Below are 20,967 nucleotides of genomic sequence, written 5' to 3' on the forward strand. Positions count from 1 at the left end.
ACACACACACACACACACACACACACACACACACACACACACACACACACACACACACATATATAGGCCTATATATGATACGAATATGATGGGAGTTATGAAGAAGGCGCTGTCGTCTCACACGGTCATCAATAAGCTGCTGACCTGAACGACAAACAAAGAGCGATGAAGTGATGAAATACGTTCAATATGCTGTCGAGAGCGGCTGGATGTGCTGCCGACCGGTCTTGTGGTCCTCCTGTCGCATACGAAACAATGCATGTACCGATGTACAACTGTCCCATGTGATCTCGAGCCCTTCTTTCATTACGTAGCAGTGTTTTCGCAGGTAAACTCAAATAAAGCTGCAACTACTGATTGTTTTCCTTATCGATTCGTATTAAAGTGAAGCTTAGCTACACTGGATCATTGTCCCCAGTAGGGGATTCGTTGAGGAGGGAGCAACAAAGGGCCGGACTCATAGACTGTATATGAGAAGTGGACGTAGTCCTCGTAACGTCGTCAGCCGTTGGATTGTGGACGTTTTGAAGCCTTGAGTTCAGCGTGTTGGCTGTCGCCATCTTGGATTACGGCCGTCGCCATGTTGACTTTTTGCAACCGCTGAATGGAAGTGATCATATTTGGACTGCGGCGGAGTGACGTAGAGAGAGGCTCTGGTAGTGGTAGCCCCAATGTCAATCACAGTAAGCCCCGCCCCTAAATCGTCCCCTGCTTTCTGGTCTGTTTGACTCTAAATGGAGCATAATGTACTAAATGAACATCATGCTGTATTGAAGAAGACTGTAAACTAGAGATTGAGACCATAAACTCATGTTCACAATGTTTACTGAGGGAATAAATCAAGAGAGAAGTAGAGTCATTTTAGACTAGACTTCTATACAACCAGAGGAGTCGCCCCCTGGTGGACACTAGAGAGAATGCAGCTTTAACACACTTCAGCATTGGCTTCACTTTACAGAACCAGAGGTCGCATCACAGCCGTAACTGCTGATATTTCTACACTATCAGAAATGCACAGAGCGCTCTGATGATGTCAGTGAGGTTACATAATAAAAAAAGTTGTATTTAAATGAAGCTTATTCTTGGGCTCAAAGACGATCTTGAGAAAAATCAGTGACTGCAAATCCAGTTTTGACACCAAAAAAAGAAATAATAATCACGGATAATTTGTACAACAGAAGAGGCAGAAATGATGGCATGGGCGATGTAAGCTATTATGACTCAACGGGTGACGTGAAAGGCTGGCAGATGAGCGAAAGAAAGGGAGAGGTGTTTCGTACGGAGAGGAGAGAGGACTATTTCTGGGATTAAATAGACTCCTAATGATGCCTCCATTCCTGCAGCAATAACAGAAAGACGGCAGAGGAGTCTCTTCATGCCAGACAAGTTGTAATTATTTTAATTAGCCCTTGTTTAAATCTGAATAGAGGCCCAAAGCTGGAGTTGCAGCACAGAGGTGGGATCCTCCTATATATGTGTGTGTGTGTGTGTGTGTGTGTGTGTGTGTGTGTGTGTGTGTGTGTGTGTGTGTGTGTGTGTGTGTGTGTGTGTGTGTGTGTCACACTATCCTCCAGAGGAATCACTGCTTTGCAAAAACATCTCTTCTCGGTTTTGTCTTGTTTTCATGCCGGGTTGTTTGCGTACCAGCCGGGTTCCCCCGTCTCTCTGCCCGCTCACCAACAAACACGCCGGCTTATCGGCTTCTCCGTCCGTCAGCGCAAAGAAAATCTGATAAAAGCAAGAGAACGATATCCAAAGAGCAAGAGGAGCCGCGAGCAGCTCTGCTGCGGATACGGATCATCGGTTTCAGCTTTGTACAAACTAGTAAAGAGTCCAAATTCCAAAGCAACGGACAATCTGAATGAATGTGCAATTTAAATATGAATATTAGGAGTTGAGCTTATAAAACAGTTCAGAGATAAACAGGTGGCGGCTGGTACCATTAAACCGTGCATCATGACTGGAGCTCAAGTTGAAAGAGTCACCTCGTCATGAATCGAGTTTTATGCAAATGTTATCGTTTTGTGTTTTTGGACACATTTTACTGTGGAGGTTTGTGGATCTGAATGGCCCATCTAGGGACGGGCGCGGAGAATGATCCTGGGCTATAACTGCTCTTTTGTTATGCATCACTGGTTCATGCAATATCAACCCCATCTCCTACAAAAAGGACATTCCCATGCGACTAAACTAGGTTTCTCAAATACGTTGTGGACTTTTGGTTTCACACGGCGAGTAAAAAGTCTCGTGTTTGTTTGACCCGCCGCTCCACCTCGACCTCCTCGACCTCCTCGACCTCCTCGACCTCCTCGACCTCCTCGCTATGCAGACGTCTGCTGGATGTGTCCCTTGAAACATAATGGCACATTAGAGTTTTATTGTATGGGAACATTCTTTTTTTTCTTTTCTTTTTTTTAGAAGTCCAGGCTGACAATATTCTGTTCCCTAGACAAATAAACCTTGAATAAATAAATAAACCAGATGGTGTGATTAAAGGAGTTTCATTCAAACCTCAAGCGGTGGAAAAAGATGATTCTCTTTGTTTGGTGTTGATGTGAGGACGTTACCGTCTTCAGCTCTTCAGTGGAGGTTTAAGTCACATGCTTCATGTACGTCATGAATTAGTCTGTTTCCCACCTCGGCTAAGCGTAAACATTTTTTTTAAAGATATTATAGTTTGTTTTTTTCTTCCAGCGTCTCCACTCTTGGTTTTTTTTATGCAGAAACTAAAAAATGTGCTTAAAAACAGGTGGACAGAAACACACATTGCATCCTCAGCCTCCTTCAGTTTGAACTGCAGCTGAAACCCTCCAAAAGTCTGCTGAGAGAAAAAAAACGAGTGTGTATGAAAAAGAGAGCCAGATGGAGAAGTCAGAGGAGCCATTTTCTCCCCCCCCCCCGCCTCCGTCTCCCTCCCTCTTAGTAGCCAAGGAAACCAACCAAAGTTGTCCTCATCTGAGGTCAGAGGTGACGAGTGACGTGCAGGAAACGGCTGCTGGAAGACAGAGGAGCTGATGAAGGACAGAGGAGCTGATGGAGGGAGAGGAGCTGATGGAGGACAGAGGAGCTGATGGAGGGAGAGGAGCTGATGGAGGACAGAGGAGCTGATGGAGGGAGAGGAGCTGATGGAGGACAGAGGAGCTGATGGAGGGAGAGGAGCTGATGGAGGACAGAGGAGGACAGAGGAGCTGATGGAGGACAGAGGAGCTGATGGAGGGAGAGGAGCTGATGGAGGACAGAGAATCTGATGGAGGACAGAGGAGCTGATGGAGGGAGAGGAGCTGATGGAGGACAGAGGACCAGATGGAGGACAGAGGAGCTGATGGAGGACAAAGGACCTGATGGAGGACAGAGGAGCTGATGGAGGACAGAGGAACTGATGGAGGGAGAGGAGCTGATGGAGGACAGAGGAGGACAGAGGACCTGATGGAGGACAAAGGAGCTGATGGAGGACAGAGGAGCTGTTGGAGGACAGAGGAGCTGATGGAGGACAGAGGACCTGATGGAGGACAGAGGAGCTGACAGAGGACAGAAGAGCTGATGGAGGACAGAGGAGCTGACAGAGGACAGAAGAGCTGATGGAGGACAGAGGAGCTGATGGAGGACAGAGGAGCTGATGGAGAGAGAGATTTAATTTGACCGTTTACGCTCACAGTGATACGAGAGAGAGAGAGTGGCAGAGACAACGAGCAGAGCCTGAATGGCCTTAATGAGGAGGTTTTTATGGCTTCTGTGAGATGTGTCCGCTCCGCCCAACATGTCTGGGAGCACAATGACCTCACCACCCGAATCCACACGACGATGTGTGAAGCAGTGAGCAACACTGGGCTGCACTAGTCACGCTGTTCACACAGAGCAGCCGAATGTGTTTTAGATCCAGATCTGCTCAACTGGAAAAAGGACAATTTACTCAAATCATATATATATATATATATATATATATATATATATATATATATATATATATATATATATATATATATATATATATATATATATATATATATATATATATATATATATATATATATAACTCAACAGCATCCTCCTTCGCAGGCAACATCCCACAGTTACCTCACTGAGGATCGTTCTCATTAAAAATATGTTCAGCCAGCGCCAATTAAAAGTCTTCAAGCTGAGGTATGTGGATCGTCCTGAGCGACAGAGACGTTCCTTCTTGAAAGAGACGGTGAGGATCTCAAAACATTAGAAACACAATGAATCATCTGACCGATGGGCTCAGGTCCTTATTGTTCTCTGCTGCCCTCTGCTTTCATGTCTCTATTTTGGATTGCCTCTGAATTTCTACGTTTTCTCGTACTTCGTCTTTTAAAAGTTTGTATCAAAGAATCTGAAACCGCTTGGTGTGTGTGTGTGTGTGTGTGTGTGTGTGTGTGTGTGTGTGTGTGTGTGTGTGTGTGTGTGTGTGTGTGTGTGTGTGTGTCTGTGTGATGCAGTATAAATAGATCTGCCTGGCCTTGGATGGATACCACTGTGACCTCTGACCTGCTCTCTCTACTGGCAGCTATCCAACACGATGCTCCTGCAGCAAACAGACGATTTATGCAGAAATGTTTTTCTTTCTTTTTTTCTTCTGTATTTGGCACGTCAACAGGAAACCAGGTTTGTTATTGTTGAAAAGAAGCAGGTGGGAACTTAACATGTTCATTCATGTGGTCCAGCGGGATGGATGTTTACCTTCTTTCGTTCTTATTGCCCCGAGTCCATCAAGCATCAGGCAACAAGAATACAGGAAACATTCCAGAACGTTGCTTCTGTTAGAGGTTACTGAATTAAGAGGACGCCGGCTACTCCTGCTGATTTAAAAAAAAAAAAAAAAAAAACTCAGGAATTTCATAAGCTTTGCCACAATGTCGAACGTTGCTTCTGTTCACATGACCCCACAAAGCAGAGGCATTCTGGGTAAAAAGGAATAATGTGTGAAATGAGCATTTGACTTGAGGCACAGAGGCTTTTCGGCTGTGTGTGAACTCTCCACCTACTGTACATGTCACCCGGCTTCACACCACGTGGAAACATATATAAAGAATTTAGTGGCGGTTTTGGTTGGAGGTTTTATATAGAAATCATAAATCATGCAACATAAGCGTGAATTCTTGTACGGGATGTCATGAGCGGTGGATTAAAGAAGACGGCGAACGGCGGAGCTCCAGACCGGCTCGTTGCTCTTGTGACACGTTATCTAGCAGATCTACAGAACACTCAGATCCAGAATGTGTTCCTGTTTTCTGGAGAACAAATGGAACTTATTGAGTTTGTGTCATCTAAAAGCTGCTAACACTTACAATCGCAGGACAAAAAAGCTTCACTTTGGGCTTAAAGGATAAAACTGTGTTTTTCTGATAAATCCCATGAAAAGATCAAGACCAAAAGTTCATGTGTCGGCCTCTAAGTATTAGTCTGTGGCACTCAACCCAGAGTCTTTGTGTTCCCACTGAAGACGTAAATCTTTAACAACACAAACTCCATTAAAGAAAAGACTCAGTCATTCCCTAAAGCAGTACTTTTTAAGCACACTTTACATAAACAAGAGTAGAAAATGCATTTGTTGGGGACTATTTTCAGCAGCGTATTAATACAAATTGTATATATATATATATAAAATTTATTTTTTCTAAAAAGCCAGAAAATGGTAAAAAATCTAATTTCTCAAAGCCAAAAGGTGACGTCTTCAAATTGCTTGTTGATCAGCAGTCCAAAAACAAAGGCTACAGTTATCCAGTATACATTCAGCATAGACTGTATGAAGTATGAAGTCTGAATCTCAAAGTGTTTGAATCCTCTTGGCAGTGACGAGTTATATATTAAAAAGTATTTGTATTTCTGCTGTAAAGGCGGGTATTTTAACGTGGGGGTCTGTGGAGATTGACTCTGTTTTGGAGTCTGCCTCAAGTGGCCATTTGAGGAACTGCAGTTTGTTGGCACTTTGCCGCTTGATATTCACGCGAGACAAAATGCAAAACGTAAGCAGCAAATCTTTACAATTACTAGGGAGGAACAAGTTGATGTTTTGAAAAATTACGTAAGCAAATTATTGATTATCAAAATAGTTGATTCATTTTCTGTGGATCGATTTATTGGCAAAGCTCCAACGTCGATTTGTGGGAGTTCCTCAACTGACGTAGAGACTTTTAGAGACTCCACCTCTTTCCTCTTCTCCAGCCGCGGCCACAACAGCTGAAAGGTCAAGGCTTCCCGGGAAAGAGCGTCTTCTGGGTTCCCAAGTTTGGAATTCGGAACATGGGAAGCTCCTTGGACGCCATCTTGACTGTCGTCCCGCTCAGAGCTCATGAGCTAGCGTCGTCATTCTCAAGTGTTGCTTTTAACTGAGTTGACTCGCAATCGGCGCAAAACCAAATTCCTCATCAGCAGTCTTCAAAAAACCCTCAAAAGAAACCGCCGCTTTGCCCTAAACTCAACATTGTGTCTGTATTTATTCACCGATCGACAACAGCGACACCATGAGGCCAAACAGGGAAACACAACATTATCCGCCATCGCGTGCGTCCAGCAGATAGAGAATACAAAAAAAAAATGACACAGCCTACAGATGTTTGAGAGGAAAATTCATTTTGACACCTCGTTAAAGACACTAAGTTTGAGGATTACCAGGGAGTTGAATGCTTAATTGAATGAAGTGGACGTATTAGTCATGGTGTAATATAGTCCTGCGGTACGCGTTTAAGGCTCGATGTGCTTTTAACGAGGAAGTAATGTACTGTGAATCACAGCTGGGCTGACGACCTCTCAGACACCAGGGACTGGAGCTCCACTGCTAAAAGCTAATTCACTTTGAAGGTTCGTTCCCTGGAACATGTACTGACACCATTAATACAAACGTGTGTACGCAAACTAACGTTGATTATCGTCTGCTGCAAAAGCTGGATTGGGTCCAGTCAGATGGATGAGAGGACCGCTCCATATTCCTCAGTGGTCTTTCATGCTTTTAGTGAAAATAGAGATTGAGACCATAAACTCATGTTCACAATGTTTACTGAGGGAATAAATCAAGAGAGAAGTAGAGTCATTTTAGACTAGACTTCTATACAACCAGAGGAGTCAGTAGAGAGAATGCAGTTTTAAGGCGCTTCAGCATTGGCTTCACTTTTTCGGAGGTTGCCGCCTGAGACTGACAAATCACAGTTTAAGTCTAGTGAATCTAACCATTGAGTAGACTGCAGAGACCCCAAAGAAAAAATGGGTTCCCATAATATTTAGAGCCCAATTGCGCCGTTGAATAATAACCGTGGGTGACTTGTGCTTCTCTGAACTGGAAAAACAAAATTCCAAAAAAAGGTGCAGTGTCGCATAACAGTAGTTTCCACATCCTGTCAGATGTGAAGAATTATGAGCATTTTTAGCAAGAAGTTGAATATGCGATTCTACTTTTCTCCATTTGTTTTTGTTTTCAGGACACTGAGAATTTGAAAAGGAAATCTAGTGCACGAGGTAGAAAAGGAATGGTTCTGGTTACTGCTCGACACCAGAACAACCGAGAGGGATGAGGAGTTTATACGCTGCATCATGGACTGTAGAGGGAGAAAAACAAGAAGGATCAACTGTGGAGGGAAAAAAGAGAAACGATAGAAAAGAGAAAATGTTATTATTTCTAGTAAAAAAAACATCTCTTCAACAGCAGCAGAATGCTATTTTATATTGGAACACAGCAATATACAGTAGAGTCAATACATTGCTGTGGGAGGGCGCACATGTGCGGCATCGCTTCTTTTGTTTGTCTATTTCCAGTCTCTTTTCTGCTCTCGCCTTTTAATACCTTTCGCTACCTCCATCGATTTGTGCCTTCAAAAGCACCCGACTGTCTTGTGTCCCTCAGACTCTCTGAATCCACCACCTCTCCATGTCGTTATCATTTCCTCTTTTCTCTCGTTCTGCAGCAATTCGTTCTGCAAGGCTGAATAAATAGGATGAAATAGGAGAGAGAGAGAGAGAGAGAGAGAGAGAGAGAGAGAGAGAGCACTGGTGTGCAACAAATGCAATAATTTCAGATGGGATTTCTTCCAAAAGTCTTTTCAAATGCATCAATCGTAAAAAACGAGGCCACAACCCAAAAGAAAAAGTCAAACTTTAAGGGTAGAAGGTTACAAATAAAATGGTATATATACAGGTTTATTTTCCATGAGCATATATAGAGTGTTCTGTAATGTATTTTAGCAGTTCACTCAACCTGATGACACCTTAAAGCGTCAAACAACAGAAGCTCAACGGGTGAACACGCCCAGCGATTATTAAACATGAAGCCTTTAGGCTAACAAGGACGTTAACTCAAGTGATTGTATTTCAAACAGCTGTATAATAGTGAGGAACTATAGACCTGACACAGAGTGCTCCGCTGTGCCTTCATTAATGTTACACGACCTTATTATCACGGTGTCACGATGACGTACCGGTCGATGTTGCGATTTACCATTCGTACCGCTTCATACCGTCACCGACCGATGACATCAGCAAGAGATGGACAACCGCTTCAGTGGCAAAAAGGCAAATCTGGAAAAACGCAAGCCTCATCTCGTCTGCCGCAGGCAACACTTTGTCTAAAAAAAAAAAAGGGACAAAGTTGTGTCTCATTTTGAGCCAAAGCATCTGCAGATTAATTCCATAAGTTACGATCCGCTAAAGTTGTACGCTACAAGATTAATAAATCCCCATTTGTGTTTATCTTCGCCACCATCTTGACGGTGAGGGAGTTGAAAGATAAAATCAAGAGAGATTCTACTCTCACCTGGCGGAGATCTGCACTCTACTGAGCGTACTCTTCTGGTTGTATTCTGAACTTGTATTTATATTTATTGCAGTAGTTGTATTAGTAGAAGTGTCTACCTGCTTCCTCTGACAGCAGACGGAATTTATCTGGTAAAATGCATCTGTTCTTCTGGTATGAGATAATAAATGTGTTTTGAGCTTAATCCCTGACAACCAAATGTCATAAACAAATAAAATAAAACTTAAAATGTGATGATTTGTTAATGTTGTGTTTACGGCCGTTTCTGCTGCCCCCAAGTGGCCAAAAAATGTGTAAACGCTGGTTTAAGAAACCAGGAGTGATGAATGATTAGCTCATTATTATCACACACACAAACAGTGATTACAGTCCTGAATAAAGGCTGTTCCCCACTGGAATAACACCGTAAACACACACACACACACACACACACACACACACACACACACACACACACACAATCAAACACGTGGGATTCATTTCCACGGGATTTTTGCTGCCATTCCCAAATTTGAGAAGTAATTGAAAAAATAAAGATGTTCCAACACACACACACACACACACACACACACACACACACACACACACACACACACACACACACAGTTTCGGGGCGTGGAGGGCAGGGAGCTGGGTTGGGATTAGAGGGGCAGTTTGTCATGGGTCCTGTGTGTGGTTGCCATGGCAGCAGGTGTGTGCGGTGCCAGAGATGTCCGCTGGTCCCGGTGAAGTCACAGCAGCCGAATCTGGCAGCCGCACAGCATTCCTCCTCTCTAAAAGAGCTGAAACATGCCCTTCACACACACACACACACACACACACACACACACACACACACACACACACACACACAATGACTTACAAACACACACACTCAATGACTTACACACACACACACACACACACACACAATGACTTACAAACACACACACTCAATGACTTACACACACACACACACACACACACACACACAATGACTTACAACACACACACTCGATGACTTACAAACACACACACACACACACACAATGACTTACAACACACACACTTGATGACTTACAAACACACACACACACACACACACACACACACACACACACACACGCAACTTACAAACACACACACACACACACACACACACACACACACACAATGACTTACAAACACACTTACACAGACCAGAAGAAGCCTACTTAAAAACACAAACACGCTGACAGACACACACAAGCTACCTTAAATGTGTTTATTGAAATAGACTACAACAATAAACACTCTTTATGTACTTGAGATACACACACACACACACACACACACACACACACACACACACACACACACACACGCACACACCCATAACTAGGCTCAACTCTCTGGTAAATCAGGACACACCTATTGGCATTAAAACCAGCACGTCAGCTGGACACACTCATAACTGAAATAATGGAACACAGCTGCTGCAGGAAACAGACAGTAGGAGCATGCAGAGACTCAGATGTGCTTTCAAACCGCTAGTTTAGTCTGAAAACTGGAGCCAGTCCACCTCCAGTGAGCGACGAAGATACGAAGAAAACTCCACGGACCGAAAGAGTTCACATCGTGATAACAATCAGAAGTGACATTCCTGCACTGGCAACAAAATAAAACAGAGATAAGATGCCTCAACATGATGCGAGACATCTTTCTATCTAGTGGAATAGTGAGAGACACTCCTTCGGTGTGTTTTTCACTTCTTCGTGGCCCATATGGCGATCACTTTCCCGTCAGCACTTTTCATATGAAGACCGAGTCTAAACACCATTTAAAATGTCAACATTTTGCAGCGAAAGCAGTTCATTTATACAGAATCTAGAGCTGCAGCGACTGTTTCCAGGTCCTCAAACTACAATGTGCTGCTCTAACATTGTAGTACATTCTATATTTGGGTTTTTTTTGGACTGTTGGTGAGACAGAACAAGACATTTAATGAAGACACCTCAGGCTCCCTTTTTCACAGTTTCACAGACCATAAAAAAATGAATGGTAGTATATGAATAGAATCATTAGTTGAAGCCACGATAGAATCGGAGTGTGTCCAACATGGAGGAAGCTAGCGTAGCATTAGAGCAACGTGTGTTGGAACATAACCTCGGAATATGAAACTCTGCAAAAGAGCAAGAGACAAGAATCAATGGTATGAAAACACATCTTTAATTTTCCCGTTAGCGACCAAAAAAGACGCAGAAAATCTGACCGTTCCAGGTTCTCCAAAGATGTTCTTGATCTCGCATTTAGGGCGATACCAGAATTCTGAAGACGTGACGTGTGACGGTACTTGTTTTTTTTCCCCTCACCACAGGTATCTGTGTGTGTGTGTGTGTGTGTGTGTGTGTGTGTGTGTGTGTGTGTGTGTGTGTGTGTGTGTGTGTGTGTGTTGCCCTCTAGGCTGAAGCCCAAAACAGCAAAACAACTCGACATGCAGTCTCTCGAGTTTTCCCCCGATCTATCCACCCTGAGGTTCAACACCACGCACTGCTGAGCTGACACTCTCTCACACACACACACACACACACACACACACACACACACACACACACACACACACAGCAAACTGCATCTGCCTGAAATGCCTCTCCTCTTTTTCTTCCCCTCTCCTCCTTTCTCAGTATCTCCCCCTCTCGTCGAGTCCTTTGCGCGTCACTTTTCTACAACCTGTCGAACCACATTGAGCGTCTCTCGTCGTCCGTCTGCTCTGGAGATCGCTCCCTACTCCGCTTCCAGAAATCAAGTGTCACCCTCTCCTTTGTTTCCCCCCTCATGTTTCCGGGAGAAAAACCGACAGCGACGGAAAAGGCACGAAAGCTCGTAGAGCGGTTCAAACAGGAAGAGATTTGCAGATATAAACGTCCTCGCCACAGTCACCCCCCCCCCCTGGCAGCCACTCTGCTTTTGAAACTAGTTTGTGTTCTCAGTTATTCAAATCTGAAATCCTCTTTCTGCTCTGGTGTTTTAATTCCAGCACTGGAGACCTTGCCGCCTGCAGAGAGAAGGTCACTGGTTTAAATCCCACATCATTCGTATTAACTCTAATGACGGACATGAACACTCTCACATGTATTAAGTCAGAATCTCTCTCTCTCTCTGTCTGTGTGTTTTCTAGCTCTCACGCTAATTTTCTACACACACACACACACACACACACACACACACACACACACACACACACACACACACACACACACACACACACACACACACACACACACACACACACACACACTGTTCGCAGGTTGTTCTGACAAATCTGCTCCAAAGTTCAACACAGTTTCTTCTAACACACTCATCTGAGGTCCAGCCACAATCAATAAATAAAATAACAAGACACTGATAAGATTCCTCACAGCGCTCCGATTGGCCCTTCTTTTTTTTTTTTTCCTTTCTTTTTTTTTTTTAACATTACCACCAGGTGATATGTGTAATCAGTTAATCACGCTGTGCAAACGCTTCACACGTGGGGCTCAGCGGAGGCACGAATGGTGACCTAATTCACCGGTCGGTTTGTTTTTCGCCTTTGTCTTTAAATTAAGCTGAACTCCAGGAACGTGAACGTCACTCACATGAAAAGATTACTATTTCAGTTACAAGAGAGTATTTGCATTGTTCTAATGCAGCATCCCAATGATGGTACCAAAAAAAAATAAAAAGACAATATAATGGACAGCAATGCACGCCACATAGTAGTTTTTCTTCCATTCTTGTTGTCGTTTGCTTAATATTCATTACTTTCTTTACATGACACGCTCAGTGACACAGAAGGGGAGCAGGAAAACCTTACAGTCGATGCAGAGGCAACCCATAACCCACATACTACGTGTTGCCTTTGTGAAGCTTCCTGTGTTGTCTAAGAAGGGTGCCAGTCCTTTTGAGGGCTGCTGCACTTTGTGTTGTTGTTTTTTCTTTTTGCAATGAATCGTGTCATATTGTGCCAGAACTACGTGTTCTTTTGTCGCTTTTGCAGTCACACACATTTAACTCCTGACCAGCAGCTGCGATGAGGTGGTGTGTGTGTGTGTGTGTGTGTGTGTGTGTGTGTGTGTGTGTGTGTGTGTGTGTGTGTGTGTGTGTGTGTGTGTGTGTGTGTGTGTGTGTGTGTGTGTGTTCCCGGAGAGATGTGGCACCAGTAGCAGAATGATACTGGGAGACAGAGGGCTCTCAGAGGCCCCTGATTGCTTTGTATTCACACACACACACACACACACACACACACACACACACACGTCGCATTGTCATTCCTCCTGACGGGTTTCCAGGAGTACGTTGCTAACAAACCATTGTTCGCTTCTCGGGCACTGCAGGAGCGGGACGGACGATTAGAGCGAACGCAACAAAGTGAGAACAATAAGGCTAAAGAAAAACAACTCGAAAACATCAAAAGCGCTGCTGAATGAGAGACGAGAGACGGAACGGTAGAAGACAATGCGGGGTTTCAGAGCAAAAGGGGTTGCAGATGGGAGAGGAGAAGGAAGGCAAGAGAGAGGAATAAGAAACCCACACGGCACTCTGACTGAGGAGAGTCAAAAAATAAACTTGCGTCGAAACAAACACACGACTCCCACTGCGGCCTTGATGTGAAATTCCACGACTTTTCCATGACTTTCCTTTAACGGAGTGGAGGCACATCTGTGCACTTTGAATTTATTTATTTTTTAAACTTTTAGGGCTCGTTAGGCTGATACTCAGCTCACATTGATTTATAGAGAGATAACCGGCCTGTTTCACTATACGGCTGAAAACCCGTGGTCGGGCTGTCACCGCTTTGCTTCGGGCTGAAACAGCTGAATGACTGTTGGATGGATTGCAACGATTGCACCACTAGCATGTGAATTACATCACTCAGTAGCGTTAGCTACGTGGATTGGCACAACATTTTAACCCCCGAACCCGAGCACCAGAGTCCCTTTAGAAAACCCCTCATTTTACTGCAGCAGGGTCTGACAGTCTGCCCAACGCAGTCCTGGTTCTGGTTCTCCCGCGCCTCCCTTCGCTTCAGCTGGCCCAGCAATACGGACCTGGTCCTCCAGCAGCGCGGTGACGCTGTTGGGTCCCAGCGGGGACCGGAGGAGCAGAGGGGCGAAGCTCAACTCCTGGGCGGAGGAGGAGCCGCTGCTGCCGAGCTCTCCTCCTCCCGCTGGAGATATAAAGAAATCGTCCTTCTGACGGTCTCCTTTAGTCATGCATGTCATATACATGCATCAGTATGGAATTGAGAGCGTTTCATAACCAGTTAAAACGTTCCTCAGAGTAACTTTAATGAAAAATGTTGGATGTTTGCATTTGGCTCAAAGAAATGAAGGACTAACAAACATAAAAAGTACTTGCATGCATACAGGTGTGCAAATTGAATGTAATTATAAGATGTATTGCACTGCGCCAGAAGGTACAGAACATGTAGTCCAGTAAGACCTCAGCGTCACGCCAGTCCTCTAAAGTCCACACGGCAACAAAGAGTCCAGTCAAGTGTGACTCGTGAGAAGGATTTAGATAATCCAGGATGAATTCTTCCAAATCTTTAATATTCAGGAAATTCAGCGACCACTGGAAACCCCGCAGTAATACTGAACACGGGTCAAACCGCGAGACGCCGGCTCTCCAAACACAACAACAAGAGAGAGAGAGAGAGAGAGAGAGAGAGAGAGAGAGAGAGAGAGAGAGAGAGACAGAGATAGAGAGAGACAGATAGAGACACATAGAGAGAGAGACACATAGAGAGAGAGACACATAGAGAGAGAGACAGAGATAGAGAGAGACAGAGAGAGAGAGACACATAGATAGAGAGACAGAGAGACAGAGAGAGAGACACATAGAGAGAGAGACAGAGAGAAAGAGAGAGAGAGAGAGAGAGAGAGAGAGACGGTGTCCTTCAGCGCTCCAACAGCGAGCAGCCAGGCTGCACACCTGCCTGTCAGAGAGACACCCAACCATGCCTCCCCCCTGAGCCTCATCCTGGAAAACCTGTGTGTCCATCCATGTGTGTGTGTGTGTGTGTCCATCCGTGTGTATGTGTGTGTGTGTGTGTGTGTGTGTGTGTGTGTGTGTGTGTGTGTGTCCATCCGTGTGTGTGTGTGTGTGTGTGTGTGTGTGTGTGTGTCCATCCATGTGTGTGTGTGTGTGTGTGTGTGTGTGTGTGTGTGTGTGTGTGATTTCATTCGAATGTTAATCCCGCACCGTTCTCCCCTCCCAGGCGCGGCTGACTGCCGTGTCTACCGCCCGTTTGCCTCCTGGCCTGTTGCACGGTATCGCTGAAAGCCAATCGCCGATGGAAACATGAATACAACGGCCCGAGCACTAATGTGTTCAACTTGATTGAGATTAACGTCCCTTTAACTCACTCTTCGCACGTGACGAAGCGACGCTCCGGCGGCCGCCGTGCCACGAATAACAACGCACGAATGAGTGAAACCGAGCCCGAGCGGTGGAGGAGGAGCCGTCAAACTGATTTGTTCAATTTAGTTTTGGGTATAATTTAAGGGTGAAATGTCATAATGCTCTCAAACAGCACACTTCTCTATTAAAAAAAAGACAACCCAGGTTTCACCCAATTTCACAATTTCATTTGTAATAGCTAGAGAGAAAATGATAATTTGCAGTTGTGATGAGCTCGACTTGCTATTCTGTTTTTGCTTTATTCTCCTCCAGCTCGACATCCTGAAGGAGTACCACCAGACTTTCCTCCGAAGCCGGCCAAGCACATGTAATTACTTTTTTATTAAACCGGAGAAGAAGAGAGAGCTATTTCTGGCATCAAGGGTCAAGAGGTGACCGGCGGTCCGAGCTTTGTCAAGGGTCGGATGGATGTGCAACCCTCCCTCCCTCCCTCCTGGATGGATGGATGGATAATCAGTACAGACAATGAGCAACACAGAAGACATCTGGTTCTGTGATTGAAAAAAAAAGTCAAAGATTGTAAAATAATGTGGTTCTTGTTCTCCAAAAACGTTAACTTTTCACGACAAAGACTCGCCCTTTGTCGCGTGCCACACCATCTCTCTCTCTCTCCTCACATTTCCTGTCTGCGTCTTTCTTCATTATCAACTGTTCAACAAAGCCAAAGACGCCGCCCCAAAAAAAAACCCACACACACACACACACACACACACACACACACACACACACACACACACACACCACTGTTTTAGGCTCATGATTTCAGCGAATCCAATCCGTTTTAAAAGGGAATTATTTTGCTTCCGACGTATTTCTGAGAATTTTCTCAGCCCATATTCAAAAATTAACGAGCTGCGGCTGCAACTAACCAACTGATTCTTTATTCATATTGATCAATAAGTCTCTAAAATGTAAAAGAAAATAGTGAAATAATGACAAAGGCCACTGTTATGTCTTCTGTTTGCTTGCTTTGTTTATTCACCGCTCTAAAACCTTAAAATATTCAACTTACTGTCATATTTAACAAAGAAAAACACATTTACACTGGACTACTTTGTGTGCTACTGTACTGTATATGTGTGCAGCTACGGATGATTATGCTTCATTGATCAGTCGTATCATCGCTAAATGTTGAGGCTGTTCATTCCATGTAACAGCGTAAATAAAACTATATTTGTCCTAGTTCAACACACATCTGGATCAATGCTATGAACTATTGCTGTGCAGCCAAACATTGTTCAAAACCCTAAAACTTGACTTTTAATTCTAGTGGAATTCTGCCGATGTTGAAGACTCAGAGTCTGGGGTTTGAATCGTAAAACGTCACAAAGCTTCAATGTAGAGCTGCGGCGCTCTAATGCACTCTAATCTCACTGCTGCGGATCACGATGATGATGAGGAGGATGAAGATGAAGATCTTAACCATTACCTACGTACAGGCTCTTGAGCTGACGGCGTAATAACTGCGCCCGTGCATCAGCCTCAGAGCTAACGGACAGAATGAGGACTAGACTTAACTGGCGGCATGTGTTTGTGTGTTTGATGGGGTGAGCTGGACAAACAGGGGTGTGTGCACGTGCATGCATGTGTGTGTGTGTGTGTGTGTGTGTGTGTGTGTGTGTGTGTGTGTGTGTGTGTGTGTGTGTGTGTGTGTGTGTGTGTGTGTGTGTGTGTGTGTGTGTGTGTTGTAGTAATGCGAGCCGTGCAGGAGCGAACCTCGCCCTTTTCCTTCATTTCAACTGGTGACCTAAAAAAAAAGTCCCTTTAAGTCTGGAGGTCTGCTGGTTTCATGGTAAGTAAGAGGTTTGTGTGTGTGTGTGTGTGTGTGTGTGTGTGTGTGTGTGTGTGTGTGTGTGTGTGTGTGTATGGAAAAATAGAAATGAAAATGAACTCCTTACTTCTTCTCAACCATCTCTGTTTTCCCTGTGGTTTTAAATGTTGAAGTGAAATTAAAATGAATTTTTTTGCCAAGAAATCGGTTTGTACTTGTTTGCCGTTTTCCTTCTACTTGTGTACTTGCTTGCGAACTGTGACTTTTATGTTCTTTATATTAACTGGATTACATACAAACTGATTTTGCGGAATAACCATGAATTATAGTGCATTACAGTATCTATGACAACAGGCTGCGTTTGTGTTGTAAAAGAGAAAACGGTTGGAAGCACCGTCACAGTTGACAGCGTGTCACTAAACATCCTGAAGCTAAGATGCTAAAATATGTCCAAACAGCTACGCTTACAGCTGCAGTATCAGTACAGTTATACATCTAATATGTCCCCAAACAGTGAGGACGTCTCTAACTTCAGATTTGAAATGATCGACTAATCTGTGGATCAATCAATCAAGACATTTTGTGTCACATAATTGTGAAAAAAATGTAATGAATACAAAAATCTCAGAACTCAAGCCGTTGTCTTTACCGGAGCCCCAAACCCAAAGATGTTCAGTTCTGATCATATAAAGAATATTCTCATGTTCCTCACTGCTGGAGCCACAGAAAGTTTGTGTTTTTCTTTTTGCTTAAAAATGACTGAAACGATTACTCATTCCTCAAAACTGTTGCAGATGACTTGACTAATCTTACTTCAACTTAGACTCCGACAAAGACTCTAACCGTCAGGGCCTGCCAGTTATTAATAATCTGACATATTTCTGTGGATTCTGAGAGGTATTGATACTGAGCTCCGGCTGTCACAGCTGATAGCGCCTGTCACTGACATCACTCCACTCATCCGTCCATCCTTTCATCCACTTCCTCCCCGGGCAGCAGTCAAAGGGACTCTCTGTTCAGCTGGGTCTTCCAGATGGGGCTCGCCGGGCCGACGATACAGTACTGACTGAGAGGGGGGGGGGGCAAAAATCAACCACCTGCCCCGCGACTTCACCGCTGACGGGAAATATTAGCATCAGATGTGAGGAGAAGAAATCATGAAAGAGTCTATTCCCTCCTTCAAAACCGTCTTCTGACCGCGGGACACACGACCTGAGGCGGACCGGATACCGTTTAGAACGATCCCAAAACATGATCCTCGCTTCCTCACCCGTGGGGCTCGCTCACCTGCTGCAACCTGAGCACAGGTGAGGGCGGAGAAGCTGCGAGGTCAACCGCGACGTCTTCGTGTTCAGCAGGTGAGGGGTCTTTCCAGCAGTGGGTGGAAAAGTAACTAAGTACATTCAACCCGCGTGCTAGAATACTGCCTCCTATACGTCTACTTTACCACATGCCAGAGAGAAATACCGTACTTTTTACTTCACCACATGTATTCCACAGCTGCAGTTACTTTTCAAGCGAAGATATGACCTAAAAAAAAAACATGATATATTGTGTATAAATGTGTATAAATACAACACTGAGGGTCTGAGGAGTGCAGAATCAGTGACATCTTTAAAATTACTTCTCAAAAATTAAAAAGCATTTTTATAAATTTCAGCACGTATTTGTTGTACTTGCCTGCTGTCAGTTAAAGTCCTGAAATGTTTTAATCTTGGTTTAAGTATGTAAAGCATGTGCGTGTTTGACAACTTTTCAGATGTCTCATCTAAACTCCTAAGATGATGTCATTTCAATGACTGTGGTAAAATCAAACCATTATTTAACAAATAACAGCAAAAACATGTATATAAAAATGAATATAAATGTTGAGTTTTTCTTATCTCCTCTCCCATTAATCCTGTCGTGACCCCTCAGATGTATTCCGGTGACCCTTCGGAGGACCCCGACTCATGAGTTGGGAACCACTGAACTAAACTGACAGTGTCATTAAATCTGTCTTCACCTTGAGCGGCTACAAATGCTGCTTCCACATCGATGCACTAACAATCAGTCACAGAGGACATTGTACTTACTATTAATCATACATGTTGTACTTTTACTTAAAAGGATTTTAAATGCATGACTTTTACTCGGGATCTGAGTAATTCTTCCACCGCTGGTTTCCAGACACATTTGTATTGTAAAGAGCACACCCTGATGAAGTTCATTCACAGTGTGCATATTCCCATAGCACCATTGTTCCTGTTGAGACTGTCTCGGTATTTAATCCTTAAAGCTCATTCTAATAAGGGGGTGGGGTTGGGTGGGGGGGGGCGTAATCCTTAAGGAGCTTTTAAGTACATGTTTATGAATCCCCGTTGAGCAGCAGAAGCATTGTAGGTGTCACACAGGAAAAAGCAGAGGGTCAGAAGTCAAAAAGTTGTGCTTCACCTTGCTCGGCTGTGCGATCACCTGAGAATGTGGCGTGGCTGCTTTGGAACCTGCAGCCATAATGACGGAGACGGAGATTGTTTGGAATTTGAAAATTGCGCACAACGTGACGCGCGTAAAAAAAAGGACGCAGCACGAGGGATTATTGCAGACGTGAACAAGATCCACTGCTGTCATTGAAGAGATGTGTCACTTGTTGAATCATTTTACAACGTTGCACAAGAATATGTTGTCTCCTGAGAGGTGTTATTTTACACCATTGTATCATGAACCAAAGGGATCCAGTTGTGTTTCCATTCATGGCCCTAAAGGGGAAGGTTCACGGGTAACAATGGACAGCTGTGGGGGGGGGGGGGGGGGGGGGGGGGGGGGGGGGGTGGCACCATAATGTAAAGGTTTCTTACCTTAATGATGCTGCTCCGGCGAGGTGCTGCCTTCACCGCATCCAGGAGGATGGCGTCGGCGTCCTGGCCGCCGCCGGGGAGGATGACGCCGCTCCGCCGGCCGCGGGACGCTCTCGGCGGGATGCAGTCCGGCGCTCCGTCGCCGCACAGCCCGTCTCCATTCCCATCACGCTCAGACATCGCGGCGAGAAGCGGAGGACGCGATTAAGAAACACCGGGAGAGGGAAATTAATAAAGTCGTCGGTTCTGACCCGAATAAAGTTTGACTCGGCTGCGCGTGGATGCCATTTAAAGCAGAAAGGGGGTTGGGTTTTTTTTTTCGTTCCTAAAGCATCCGCCGCTCGGCCGCAGCTCTGACAGACTGAAGGAAACTAATCGCCCCAATTTCATTAATTATGAACAGATTCTCGTAGTCACTGAGCACCGAGCCGTGCTGACTTCAGGCGGTCGGTGTGAGCTGATCTCCGCGGACCATTCTCCGCTCCACTTCAGTGACTCGCCGCTGAAATCAGAGCATCACGCGCAGGTTTACAGTAGACTTGGAGATGGAAAAAACTGGACTTGTGCGCTCCCCGGATGCGCGCAACAAGTCTTCACCGTGCCCGGTCTTGCTTGCTGTCCTCGAGGCGGTGAAGCCACAGTTTGTGCATTAAAAACAAACAAAAAACTAACAAAACGCGTAAACCTTCAGTGCGTGAAGAGAACCGATGAATGCTGCTGATGGGGGAAAACAGAAGTGTTTCAAAACAATCCAGTGTTCGCTACAAGGCTATGCCCGAAACCCTGCTCCTCTTCTCCCCCAAAACACATCGATGCCAAAGTGCAAGAGAAAGGAGCGAACTTGCGCTGCGGTTTGGCGTCACGCAGCGAGAAGATCCGTCCGGTCTGTCGGCGCGCAGCTCATTGCCCTGACTGAACGCGGCTCCTGTGGTCGTCTTGGGTTGTACTCAAACGGCAACAACGGGGCGACTTTTGACGAGACTAGGGAACGCGATTGACAGTCGCGCCGCCTCTAAACCCGCCACCCCTCCCGTCATGCTTCGAACCCAGCTCCTCCCACATGCCGCCCAAAAATCTTGACAGACGCGCGGGGCGGCCAATGCGCTCCTCCGCTGGGACGTTTGGAGGCAGTCGGAGGCGCTGATTGGCGGAGTGTCTAGTCTAAGGGTCTGAGAGAG

At 45.0% G+C, this 20,967-nt stretch overlaps 1 protein-coding gene across 1 annotated transcript in view; it reads right to left on the reverse strand.

The window, feature by feature from the left end:
- The window catches only part of plcl1 (phospholipase C like 1), a 65,916-nt gene extending 45,163 nt beyond the window's left edge, over positions 1 to 20,753 (reverse strand). The window contains 1 exon segment of the mRNA XM_068734206.1: positions 19,790 to 20,753. Within this exon segment, the coding sequence (XP_068590307.1) occupies positions 19,790 to 19,969 (180 nt within the window). The 5' untranslated portion in view covers positions 19,970 to 20,753.
- Between the last annotated feature and the right edge of the window lie 214 nt (positions 20,754 to 20,967).

The sequence above is a fragment of the Cebidichthys violaceus genome, unplaced genomic scaffold (assembly GCF_023349555.1).
Source record: "Cebidichthys violaceus isolate CVI_PGR_0920_01 unplaced genomic scaffold, fCebVio1.0.p SCAF_61, whole genome shotgun sequence".
Lineage (NCBI taxonomy): Eukaryota > Metazoa > Chordata > Actinopteri > Perciformes > Stichaeidae > Cebidichthys > Cebidichthys violaceus.